The sequence below is a fragment of the Crotalus tigris genome, unplaced genomic scaffold, assembly GCF_016545835.1.
Source record: "Crotalus tigris isolate CLP2741 ecotype Arizona unplaced genomic scaffold, ASM1654583v1 scf7180000024337.5909745, whole genome shotgun sequence".
Taxonomy (NCBI): domain Eukaryota; kingdom Metazoa; phylum Chordata; class Lepidosauria; order Squamata; family Viperidae; genus Crotalus; species Crotalus tigris.
The window spans coordinates 5,595,168-5,607,337 of NW_024100507.1; the positions used below are offsets into that span (position 1 = coordinate 5,595,168).

The following is a 12,170-nucleotide window of genomic DNA, read 5'->3' on the forward strand; positions in this document are numbered from 1 at the left end:
ATCCCGCTTTGACCTCTCCGGAAGTGACGGAGAAAACAACGAATGCTGGCGCCGCTTCCTCCCCTTGCGACGCTCTAGGGTTTTTCTTTGGCGTGAGCGTTGGCGGGCTTTCGGCCATGGTCCTGCCGGGTTGTTTGCTTCTTTGTTTTTGGTGAGTGGTGGAAGAGCTGATGAGAAAAAGGAGTTGTTGTACGCTGTGGTTCGAAGGCGGTTCCCGAGGCAGTGGGAATGATGCGGGCGGAGGAAAAGGGGAAGGAGGGAGAGGTAGGCGAGGAAGAAGGGGTACGTGTTCGAGAATTGTGTTTTGTTCAACCTTAGCCATTTTAAGATGTGTGGACTTCAATTCCCAGAACTCCCCATCCTGCTTGCTGGGAAATTCTGGGAGTTGAAGTCCATGCATCTTAAAAACGGCCAAAGTTGAGAAACGCTGCTGTAGGGGATAGCATGCTGCGCTCCAAAGAGCTTGGAGATTAGATCTGTTTTCTGGGGCTGGTCTTTGAATTCACAAAAAAGCCTTAAAGCTTATGTTGCTCACATCACTCTTTTTTTTTAACTAGGAAACCACCTGCTTTTTAGAGAGTTTCTAAAAAGTCTTTAATTTCGCTGTGTCTTGTTATATCATTGTCCTATAGAATCGGCTATATAATTGGTGTTCAAACAAAAAATTATAATACCCACTGCTTAACTAAAAAAAAAAAATGACAGGCTGCAAAGTTTTCAACAACTGAACCATGCATCAATATGCTGGAAACACCAAGGTATCTTAAATATTGATATGGCATGTTTTGAGTAATTGCAAAGACCTGGTGAGCCCCAGGCCACCAAGATTAATGACTTATCATCTTGCCTGAGAAGTCTGCAGTAAAATCCAAGTTGCTGTATTAACCCAGAAGTTCTGTCCCTTTGTCGTTTTTTTACATATTAAAAGAATGGATCCTCAGATTCCTCAGTTAGGATAACACTTTGAACTATGCATAGCTGAGGGCTTGGGAGGACATTGCTGATGAAAGGGCAGAGATACTGCAGAATTTGCATGCCATGCTAGGTCAATATTGGGGAAAGATGCTGAATTGGGAGTATTGTACTAGTAATCCTGAGCTCCAGTGTCCTTAGCTTCTAGATTAGGGCTTTTCAACCTTTTCACCCATTGTACCACTTTTAGGATATGGCAATATCCGAGTACCACCAGTTGCCTAGCAAGGTGTCAAAAACGTGATGACAAAAAAAAGGAAAAAAGTGATAAAGTACAGGTAGTCCTCGCCTTACAACAGTTCGCTTAGTGACTGTTCGAAGTTACAATGGCACTGAAAAAGTGCTAGCCAAGCCGAGCAAGACACCTACCTGTCCTCTTGGCGGCGCTCTTCCCCCTGTCCGAGGTTTTCATTGTTGTGAGTATTTCTGTTGAGGATTGGCAGCAGGGGTGGGGTGGGGGGGTGTTTGGTTTTTATTCCCCCCGTCTGCTGGGTGGTTGCAGCAGGTTTTGGTCACTTCACATGACCCTGGGACACTGACCATCATAAATATGAATCAGTTGCCAAGCATTTGAATATAAATCACAAGACCCTGGAGATGCTGCAATATTCCAGCTGATCGGTGCTTCTTCTGGGCTCAGCAGAAGTGCCAGGATCAGTGCTGCTTTCCAGCTGATTGGTGCTTCTTCAGGGCTCAGCAGAAGCACCAGGATCAGTGCTGAGCTCCAGCTGGAGCTCAGCCCTGATCCTGGTGCTTCCACTGAGCCCTGACAGCCCCGAAGAAGCGCCTATCAGCTGGAAAGCAGCACTGATCCTGGCGCTTCTGCTGAGCCCTGACAGCCCTGCAGCTCCAGCTATCTCTCGCTCAGGCTTGTGTGGTGCTGCCACCGGTTCAGCTCATTCCCCTCCCCCGCTACAACTTTTCTAGGATGGTTGCATACCACCTGCTGGGTGCCAATGTACCATAGGTGGTACCACCTGGTTGAAAAGTCCTGTTCTAGATAGTGTAAACCAAGTCTTCTCATTCTGCCTTCGTATGGAAATATACAAAAAAAGTAATAATGTTTTACTCTTGATTTCTTATGCTTATTCTCTTTTGTACCTCAAAAAGATTATTTGGATTAATCCAAACACACCTATATGAGTTGCCCTATAAGTGTATGCTTGGAACTGAAGGGAATACATTATTGACAATTGCAAATATGACAACAGTGATTGCCTTTTATTCTGTTTTAGGTAATGTGAAACGTGACTAGACTTCATGTACTTCACCTTAGGGAAGTGAAAGAGAAGTTTCTAAAATTATAAGGTAATATCAGCATTACATATTTAAATGCAAAAGGAACTGCTGTAGTTATGACTCCCATAATATCTTACATTTTTACTATTTGTCTATATAAGTAAATAAGATAAACTTTATTGTCATTTTTTACTGTGGGCACAACGACACAGATCAAAATGAAATTTAGTTGCCCGTTCTCAAAGTAAACACATACATGATACACATCTAAACATACTATATACAAATAAATAATTATTAATGGACCAATGATTGAGTTGGTAACGCAGCAAATAACAAAATGTATTTTAACAATATGTTTCTTAATATAAGTTTCCAGAAGTATTACATTTATGGTTTTCTGCTTTTTAGAAATTTCTAGAAAATTTTCACTGTTGCTCTTTGATTTTTCCCTCCCAAAAACATTCTTTGTATATTCACACGTGCCTTATAAAAATAAAAATGAAGCTGTAATATTTGTTTGTCAAAATTTACTTCAAATTTTTCCATTTACTGGAAATGCAATTTTTCTAGTTATGTTTATGATCACTCAGTTCCTGACTATTTGCAAATCTCCTAGTATTCTCTCTCTGGACAAAAAAAATATTCTGTGAGGTTGAAGGATCTATTTTATTTCACAAATAAATATTTCACTGTATATTTTGGATTCTAATTATAGTTTTGGAAGCTAATCTTAAATTAAAAATGGAATAACTATAAAATAACAGTATCTTGACCTCTTATGTTCATTATTTGGGTGACTAAGCAAACCCTTAGTGTTCTCAAAATTATAAATTGCTTTCTGTACTTCTCTTACAGATCTGATAGACATTTTTCAAGATGTCGTACATGCTTCCACATTTACACAATGGCTGGCAAGTAGACCAGGCCATTCTTTCAGAAGAGGATCGTGTGGTAGTTAATCGGTTTGGACACGATTGGGATCCAACATGTATGAAAATGGATGAAGTTTTATATAGTATTGCTGAAAAGGTATAATGTTTTAGTTGACTTGGAGAAATAACATAGTATTGTGTTTTAATTAATAACATGCTTAGAATATGTGCTTAAGAAAAATGTATTTCTGTTACTAGATATATTTTTCAAAAATAGCGTAAAAAACTGCAATCAAGAAGTGTGAATTTTTTTTCCTGAAAGATTCCCTTTCAGAAAGATTGGAAAACATTAAATACATCTTTGCATTCCAGTGATTTGCTAAACTCACTGAATTTCAGTATTTTATTTTTAGCTATGATGTCTTTACATGCTTTAAGAATGAGCCTTTTACATTCTAAATATAAGAAATGCAATAACAAAAAAGTGAATTTAGATAAATTAAGAGAGAATTGATTTGTCTTTGGTTATTAGTCATGTTTCCTATATATATCATTTAATTCTATTTGCTTAGGGATGTTGCCTTCATGCCCATATATATAACACCATACTGTAAAAAGATGCAGCGCATTTACCTTTTTTTTCCAGCCACAGCCTCTTCACACAGCTTCGCTGCAATTCTTGTCCAGCATTGCTACTACTGAAATATCTCAGAGGGCACTGTGGTTGTGGAGGGTGGTATTTTAATTTGATGCATATGGTATCTATCTATTAGAAAGGCAAAAATATAGAGATGATATGGATGAACAGTGAAAATGGTATGTGAACTGTTGACAAGAATGGTATGTTTTCTGAATTAGAAATCATGGCTTTTGCTCTCAAAAAGGTTAGGAATGGAAAGCGAATAACTTCCTTGCAGCAAGCCCCAAATCTGGCTTAGGTGGTACAATTTATTGTTTTTCTGTTTATTTTAATTGTTTTTACTGAAATACTTTGTAAAATACTTTGTTACAATAAACTAGGATTCCCTGGGATCTTGATTTACTAATGTGCATGAATGCACCATGTGTTTTGTGGCCTCAGAAAGCAAATGTATAAAAAACATGGCAGGAGTGAAGAAACTAAACTGGAAGGGGCAATCTCAATTTCACTTGTAATTATACCCTAACTAGAGAAGTGCAAAATGTTTTGAGTTTGGACTATTTTAAGTTTGCATCAAGAATGTTCTGTCGTTCTTCCAGCCTTACTAGCTGTGTTTTAACCTTGGCCATATTTCAAACTTGAAATATTTCTGGTGAAATTGGAGCAGCCTATTCTGGGCTTAAAATATTTTGTAAACTGTAATTTTTGATTTATGTGAACAATGTAGGGAAGATTGCAGTGATTTGATACTTATAGGTAGGCCTCACTTAGCAACTGTCTTATGATGGTAATGAATAAGTAACTTTATAAGCTATGCTTGCAAGGCTTGCTTTGGAAGCAAGATGGATAGCATATACATTTAATAAATAAATGAAATAAATTTACAACCTTTGCAGCATCTCTTAGCCGTGTATTTTCCATTATAGTCATTACACATTGTCCTGTATCTGACCTGTTTTTTGTTCCTCCCTCCCTCCTTTCCCAGAATGGAGAGATTGCCTAAACAAGCTATCTATTCCTGAGCTGCTTTTCTCCATAGCACAATGCATCCCTAAAAACTGCTAACCTCAAGTTTAAGAAGATCCGCTCTGTGATCTTAATTAGTTGATTAGAACCTTTTGCCTGATGGCAGACTCGCAGCTGCTTCCTGTACCTGATAAGACTTTCATCAGTTCCACATCTTTGGTTTTTGCTTGCTCCTGTGTTGCTAGGCAAACAGTGCTAGCATATTCCTTTTGATATGTACTCCCCACTGTGTGCCTGCTTACTCTCTTGCAATCCCTTCCTTTCCAATAAATGTAAATAAAAACATTAATTCCCTTTTTGTTTATTATCCCAGCACTGGGATGAGTGTTCTCCAGAGTGAGAAAGTTGGGAAAAAGGGCTACAGTATAAGATTTGCCCTTTTAACTGGCTTTCTCTTGTATTAAGTTCCAGAAACTTTCTCCGCTATTTGGGCTCACCTGGCTATTGGGGGTTGTATCCTTCTGACATTGTAAACCAAAGGAAAATTGAAGTAAAATTATAAATTCTGTCACGGTGAGTTTCCACTTAGCCTCCTAGTTGCCAGTTCCAATGGGGGGCACTAAATGAGGTCTACCTGTATGGTATTGCGTAAAGACTATAACCATAAAATTGCATAGTGTAGTTAAATTTTTAAAAATAGGTTGCTGTGAACAGAATTCTCCTTATGGAGCAAGACATGCTCAAATACCAGCTTCTAAGGATCTCTTTGAAAATATGCTCCTGAGAGTTAGAGCCTTGAAGTGTAGGAAACAATTTGGCTTTGTAAGGAAAAAGAATTGAATAAATAAATAAACTCTATATTCTTCTTGCTTTCTTTTGTAAAAGATGTGCTGTTTCTAAATACTTCCATGAGCTGAAAAACTTATAGTGAAAGTTCTAATTCTATTTTTATGTATGGTTCTACATTATACAAATGCAATTTTTTAAAAATAATGCATTGAAGAAAATATTTAAACTTCTGCATAAATTAAGAAAACCATGCAAATAGCAACAATGATGTAATTTGTATAGTTTCAGCAGAAAAAGACAATTTAGTTTTATTAAACCTGAGTGCAAATTACTTAAGCTCTTCTATATTGCTGAGTCCCTAGTTTATAGATAATCAAATAATAATACAATTGAAAATTATAAAAACGTCCTATTAAAAATTTCAACTTAAAATATGTTTTCAGAGCTTTATCCAACAACTTTGTTAATCTCTGTATTTTTGATGGGAATTTTGGGGCTCATTATGGCCATTGAGAATATCTGACTTTAATCATTGCAAGATGAACTAATGGCAACCAAAGAAAATCTCAGCACTCTTGTTAGGGTAAGCAAACTGAACTTAAGCCATTTAGGACTTTTAAAATTCAAAAGAGATAATGTTTAGACAATCACCATCACTCTGTATTTCATCTAGAAATCAAGCAGCAACCAGTGATCATTTCAGTAGAGATAATATGGTCTCACTGAGTTATGCAGACACTAGCTTATATGTCAAATTGTATGTAAGTTAAAATGTCTAAATTAGATATAAACGATCTTCAGTGTAATACCATACAATAATGTGCCAGAATTAAAATATTATGACTTTTGGTTTATGATGATTTTTTAAATATTTTATTTTCATACTTGTCAAAGAAAAAAAATTAAACATTGCCTATTGTTTCAAGGCTGAGTTGAGAGAGAATATCACTTGAGACACTGGGTTGAAACGGGTCATACAATAATAGAAATTCTAGTATACTTGGCAGAGAATTTGGCAGTTTTACAGAAGGAAGAAAGAGAACAATATAACTTTTGTATTTAAAAATCTCCCTCTGCAGAAATAGCAGAGAGGGTGACCCCATGCTCTGGCTTATGAGCTCTGTTTGGATATCGCTGCTGTACAGAGTGAGTAAATAATTCTAGTTGTAATACATATTTCTATATCATACCAAACTGTTGATATACTGCAGTTGCATTTTACATTTAAGAAAAAGCAGTTAACCCCATCAACATGGCCTGTTTCAGTCCTGGTAACTTCTTTCCATAGACATTCTAGTCAGTAAAGCATTTTCTTCTGCTGGTTTGTTTTCCTTCTTTTTTTTTCTCAGTATGAATACTTTCAAGCTTGACACTTCTGTCCTGAAGTGTACGAAAGAGACAGAGAGAGATTCTAGACCAAAAATGGTTTCTTGTCAGCTGAGGCAAAAAAATGTACATTTTAGGAAGTTCAGCTTCTCTATTCTACCTTGTCTATTCTTAAGAGTTTAGTTATCCCTCTATGGATTTTTAATTTTAGGAAACAGTACTGCATTATGTGATGCATATCATTTCTAAATTGGCAGTGATCAAAAGTGAAAATATGCACCTTTAAATAACCATTCTTTTTACTAATTAAAATTTGAGACAATATAGTACTTAATTGTTTCAAGATCAACACAAAGGTTGTATTCGCTAATGAATTATTGTCAGATTTCTAAAGATGCCTAAGAAGGTTATGTCTGTGATTTATAGTGGAAGATAAGCTTAGTTTTCATTGGTAGGTTTATTGCATGTAAATATATTAGGGCAAATATTTGTGAGTTGTACAATAAATTGTTCTAAAAATATTTTAAACACTTGGCTTATATTGCTTCCCCAAGAACTTTTACTGAAGTTGTAAAGTTTGGATAAAAGAAAAATGTGGTCTTTAAGCCTTTATATTATGTCTTTTATTCAGATTTCAGTTCAGTAGAGCTCTACAGGAATGTGAGGTTTACAGCAATATTTGCTACTTTCTCCTGAATTCTTTAAAAATCTATTAATGTATACTGAGAGGAGATTCAGAACTTTAAAGGAAATAGCATCCTCCATGAAAGAGAGAACATATTTAAAGTTGATTCTCTATCTTATCAAGTATATGTTCCTCTCTGTTTAAAATAAATTTATAGATTACTATCTTTAGATGTATTTTATATAATGTGTATTCAATATTAGCAAAATGAGTAAGACTGCAAAATAATAATTGTATGAGTAAAATATGAGGTTTAATTAAGTGCTAAGTTAAATAATAATGTATATATTCATTCCTTTATTCTTTGTTTGCTCTTTCAAGTATATATATATCCCAATTTCATTCATTGCCGTTGTTTTATTTATTGCAATTTTTAGATGTTCTCCTAAAATTATGATGTGTCACTTCTAAAACAAAAATAGCTGTCAGTGATAAATAGGATTTTATAGAAATAGGTAGGGTGAGATGTTTGGTGAGTAACAGCCAATTGGATGCATTTGCTTCCTTGTAAAAGTTAACATGTTGTATTAGCAAATATGCTTACTACTGAAATTTCTGCGTTTTTTGTCACTGAAGGAATTTTATTCTGAAAGGCAGAAATGTGTGATATGAAAAGGGAGTATAAAATAATCTGATACTTCTGTAAAAATTATTACTTAATAGCAAAACTAATGGGGGGGGGGAATGATCTGAACTTTGTTTATTGTTAGAAAATGGATCTTTTAAATAGACTGGTGGTGAATCTACCTAAATATAGCTGTAGTGGCTAACTGTTTCAAGCATCATGTTTTGGATATCATTATGTTCTTGCATTCTCTAAGAAGTCAAAACCTATGCATGTGTTTCTGTGTAAGCTTACAATATTATGAAAATAATTTATAAATACATTTACACTATAAATATATTATTTTTTCCCTTAGGTGAAAAATTTTGCTGTAATTTATCTAGTAGATATCACAGAAGTACCGGATTTTAATAAAATGTACGAACTGTATGATCCCTGTACAGTTATGTTCTTCTTCAGGTATATTTTCATTCTTACATTGCTTTTTAACTTGCATGTTCTCAGTAGGGTTTGTTCAGTGGGAGGGGGGTTTACAATTCCTGCCTAATTATGTTATTATGTCATTAAGTTACAATCTAAACCTGAAAGTAACTTTTTTGTGGCAACAAACCAGCATTAGTAAGGAAAAGTGACAACACCAGTCTTATTGAGGTGACTTGCAATTTTATGCTTTAGGTCCTGGTGAATTAGTTGTGAGTTAGAAAGATATGACAGAAGTGTTTTTTATGATTATCATAACGGTAAGGCAAGTGGCATTCCCTTACCATAGTTAGTCCTCGCTTATCAGCTACCTAGCTTAGCAAGCATTTGAAGTTACAATGCAGGGGGAAAAAGTAGCTTTGCAGTCAATCCTTGCATTTAGCACTGTCATAGTGTCCCCCAGCCATGTGACTGCTATTGGTGTGCTTTGCAACTGGCTTGCATTGGCAGACTTAACAGAGAAGACAGGAGTGAAATCATAAATCAGAGTCATACAATGTTTTACTTAACACCCGAAGGGGAACTGAGATCATAAGCTTATTATAGTCACACAATTTTTCTGCTTTTACAGAATTGCTGGTTGCAATTGTGGTCACTAAATTAGGACTACCTATTAGTGTATCTCCAGTTGTCCCATAATTCATTCCTGTTAGACACTGCTTTTGGATCAGAACAGGTCATGCAAAACAGCTTGATAGAGTTTGCAATGAACGTGGCATTCCCAGTTAGAATTATATATTGGTTTTTGCATATAGTTTACAGAGCTGTTCTGTATGTAGCAGGGGTCCCCAACCCCCAGTCCAGAGACCGGTACCGGGCCGCAGCATCCAGCAACTGGTCCGCACAAAGCTCCATCTGCGTAATGCAGGCAGCACACAAAACCATGCCCCCTCTGGTCTGTGGAAAAATCTCTCTCCACGGAACCGGTCCCTGGTGCCCAAAAGATTGGAGATCTCTGGTATATAGTTATTAAGAAGAAAATGCCAGCATAACTATTGGCCTTCTGTAGCAGTCTGAGAGAAAAGCTTATTATTTGCTGAAAAGAGAAATACTCCAGCCCACTACATTCTGTAAGGATGATGGAATGTAGTGGGCCAGATTCCTAGAAAAGAGGTAGGGAGTGTATGCCAGAGGACTAAGCAGCAACTCAGTTCAGATAGTTGTGTGAGAGAAAGAGGGTGAACATGATTCCTCTCTAATAGTTCCATGTATGTATGTATGTAGGTCTTTGGTTGTTCGGGTTTTCTCCCGCGTAAAATTGGAAGTGTCTTGGCGACGTTTCGACGAAGTCCCATTCGTCATCTTCAGGCTGGTGTTTTCAGCTTCGTGCTTCGAGGAGCTCCTCAAAGCACGAAGCTGAAAACACCAGCCTGAAGATGACGAATTGGCAAGATTTTATCTACAGGTATGGAAAAATAAAAAATCCTGCTTGGAAGAATCACCAAGTATTTTCCTTGACTTTGGGGGCCTGACATCAGTCTTGCCAAACTGAAATAGCCTACAACTACATAGTGTATATATTCTGACAACTCTTAGAAAGGGTCTGGCTTGCCTCTTACTCTTCTGGAATGCAGCCCCTCCCTCCTGGGAATCTGGCCCATTACATTCCATCACAATAAGCCACAATTGTTAACTATAATTAATTTAATTTGATATTAAACTTTAATTTTGCCTGAGTTTATCAATTTTCTTAACTGAGTCTTTTGTAATTCTAGAAATGACATAAATGTGTGGAGTTCTTTTCTGTTTGGATATGATATGGGAAGTTATTTAAATTAGTCATTTGAATTTATTGTATTTTTATGTACCTTTCAAAACCACGTATGTCATGTGGAAGTTCATCACATGCCTGGTAATATAACACTATTTCCAATAAGTATACATTGGTAATAATTTGTGAAAAAGAAAATTAACAATTTTATTAATGGGACACCACTACTTTCTAATTTTATTAAAGTCAACTACAGCCCACTGGTTTGGGATAACATTACAGCCTGACTTCATTGGGATAAAGGAAAGTTTGTATACATATTAATAACTATCTCACTGGGTATACAAATATATGCAGAAATACTTTAGGACAGTGATGGCGAACCTTTTAGAGACCAAGTGACCAAACCGCAACCCAAAACCAACTTATTTATTGCAAAGTGCCAGGGCCGCATCAGGATTGTGGTTCCCTCAGGGAGGGCGGGGTGTGTGGCCCACTGGATGGACGTGGCTAGGATGGTCACAGCAGACTGGGTGGGTGTGGCCAGGTAGGCGTGGCCACCTTGATACTCTAACATCCCTACTCGAGTTTGCTAGCCAGCCATTTTGCCTGCTTTGCGCTGGGCAGGGCTGCTGCTCCGGGCGACGGCAGCCTAATGGACCTGCGCGAGCTGCTAGTGGCCGTGGTGCGCATGCCCACGGAGAGGGCTCTGAGTGCCGCCTCTGGCACGCGTGCCATAGGTTCGCCACCACTGCTTTAGGAGGTATGCATATAAAATGTTAAACAATAAAATAAATATTTGTATAATTTTTCTCTTTTTCTTAAAGAAACAAGCACATAATGATCGATTTAGGCACAGGTAACAACAACAAAATTAACTGGGCAATGGAAGACAAACAAGAGATGATTGACATCATAGAAACAGTTTATCGAGGAGCTCGTAAAGGAAGAGGTCTCGTTGTGTCACCCAAAGACTACTCAACCAAATACAGATATTGACCTTTTGGCTATTTATTTCAAGTCGTGTTTCTTGGAAACTTCCTAAAACCAGACTTAATATAGGAGAATTCTTCCATAGCTAAATCTCATTGTGAATATATTGAAGTGAATAAATAACGTTTCCTGATTTTCATGGGAAAATGTCATTGATTTCGGAAATAAAAGTTAAATTTACTTTTGAATATAAAAAAAATTAAAATGGCAAGTGCTTTCTAAAAATAATTATATTTTTTTCTATAATGTATTGTCTCTTTTTAAAAATGTATTTACTCTAGGAATGCATATAAACTTCTCTGAGTGGAATAGGGCAGTCATGTCTCATGCCAGTGTTAGAAAAGCTGCTGTAGATGCCTAATCAAATGAGCCTAGTTTACCTTTGGCACAGGTAGTCCTGAAAAATTAAGTTATCTGGCACTTCACATTCTCACTATAAAATAAATTGTCATGAAAGACAGAGAAGAAGCCTTCCTGGTGATATTATGATCTGTAAATGGCATCTGGTTCTCCTGCCTTGATGTCCTCTAGTATTTAGGATCTGCTGATTAAAATGATTTGGATGCTTGTTAAAGCAGTTATCGGAAGCTTTCAATGTAGGAACCAGAGACAAGCTTTTTGTCAGGATTTCGGGGGACCTGAATTCTCCATGGGCAGCTAATGAATCATTGCCAAAATGGCTGCCTGTAGAGGCAGGCAAAGGTCTTCCTCTATCTTATGGACTAGGTGAATATATTTCTTTTTCAGATGACAGGCTGAATGTGAGTGGTAGGTTACATCTGGTTTACAGGCCATAGATTGCCAATCCCTGAGTTAAAAATTCTCTCTACATCCATTCTATTCTCTGAATATTGAGTAAAGTGTTTTTAATCTGGGTGGTTTTCAGTATTTAAATATTTTAACAGCTGGAGATCACTGTGTAAGAAACC

At 36.7% G+C, this 12,170-nt stretch overlaps 1 protein-coding gene across 2 annotated transcripts; it reads left to right on the forward strand.

Moving 5' to 3' along the window:
- Positions 1-15: 15 nt before the first annotated feature.
- On the forward strand, positions 16-11,469 carry TXNL4A (thioredoxin like 4A). 2 transcript variants are annotated; one of them, XM_039325391.1, is made up of 5 exons: positions 16-151; positions 2,208-2,280; positions 3,070-3,243; positions 8,413-8,516; positions 11,076-11,469. In XM_039325391.1, the coding sequence occupies exons 3-5, from the start codon at positions 3,091-3,093 to the stop codon at positions 11,245-11,247; spliced, it is 429 nt and encodes a 142-aa protein (XP_039181325.1). In that variant the 5' UTR covers positions 16-151; positions 2,208-2,280; positions 3,070-3,090; the 3' UTR covers positions 11,248-11,469. The 2 variants fall into 2 exon arrangements, with proteins under 2 accessions (XP_039181325.1, XP_039181326.1); XM_039325392.1 differs by lacking the exons at positions 16-151; positions 2,208-2,280 and adding an exon at positions 6,561-6,627 and having other exon boundaries at positions 3,076-3,243.
- Positions 11,470-12,170: the final 701 nt, after the last annotated feature.

Coding starts and splice junctions, on each gene's coding strand:
- TXNL4A (XM_039325391.1), top strand. CDS start 3,091: ATGTCGTACATGCTTCCACATTTACACAATGGCTGGCAAGTAGACCAG. Junction 3,244..8,412: donor TATATAGTATTGCTGAAAAG/GTATAATGTTTT, acceptor TTTTTCCCTTAG/GTGAAAAATTTTGCTGTAAT. Junction 8,517..11,075: donor ACAGTTATGTTCTTCTTCAG/GTATATTTTCAT, acceptor TTTTTCTTAAAG/AAACAAGCACATAATGATCG.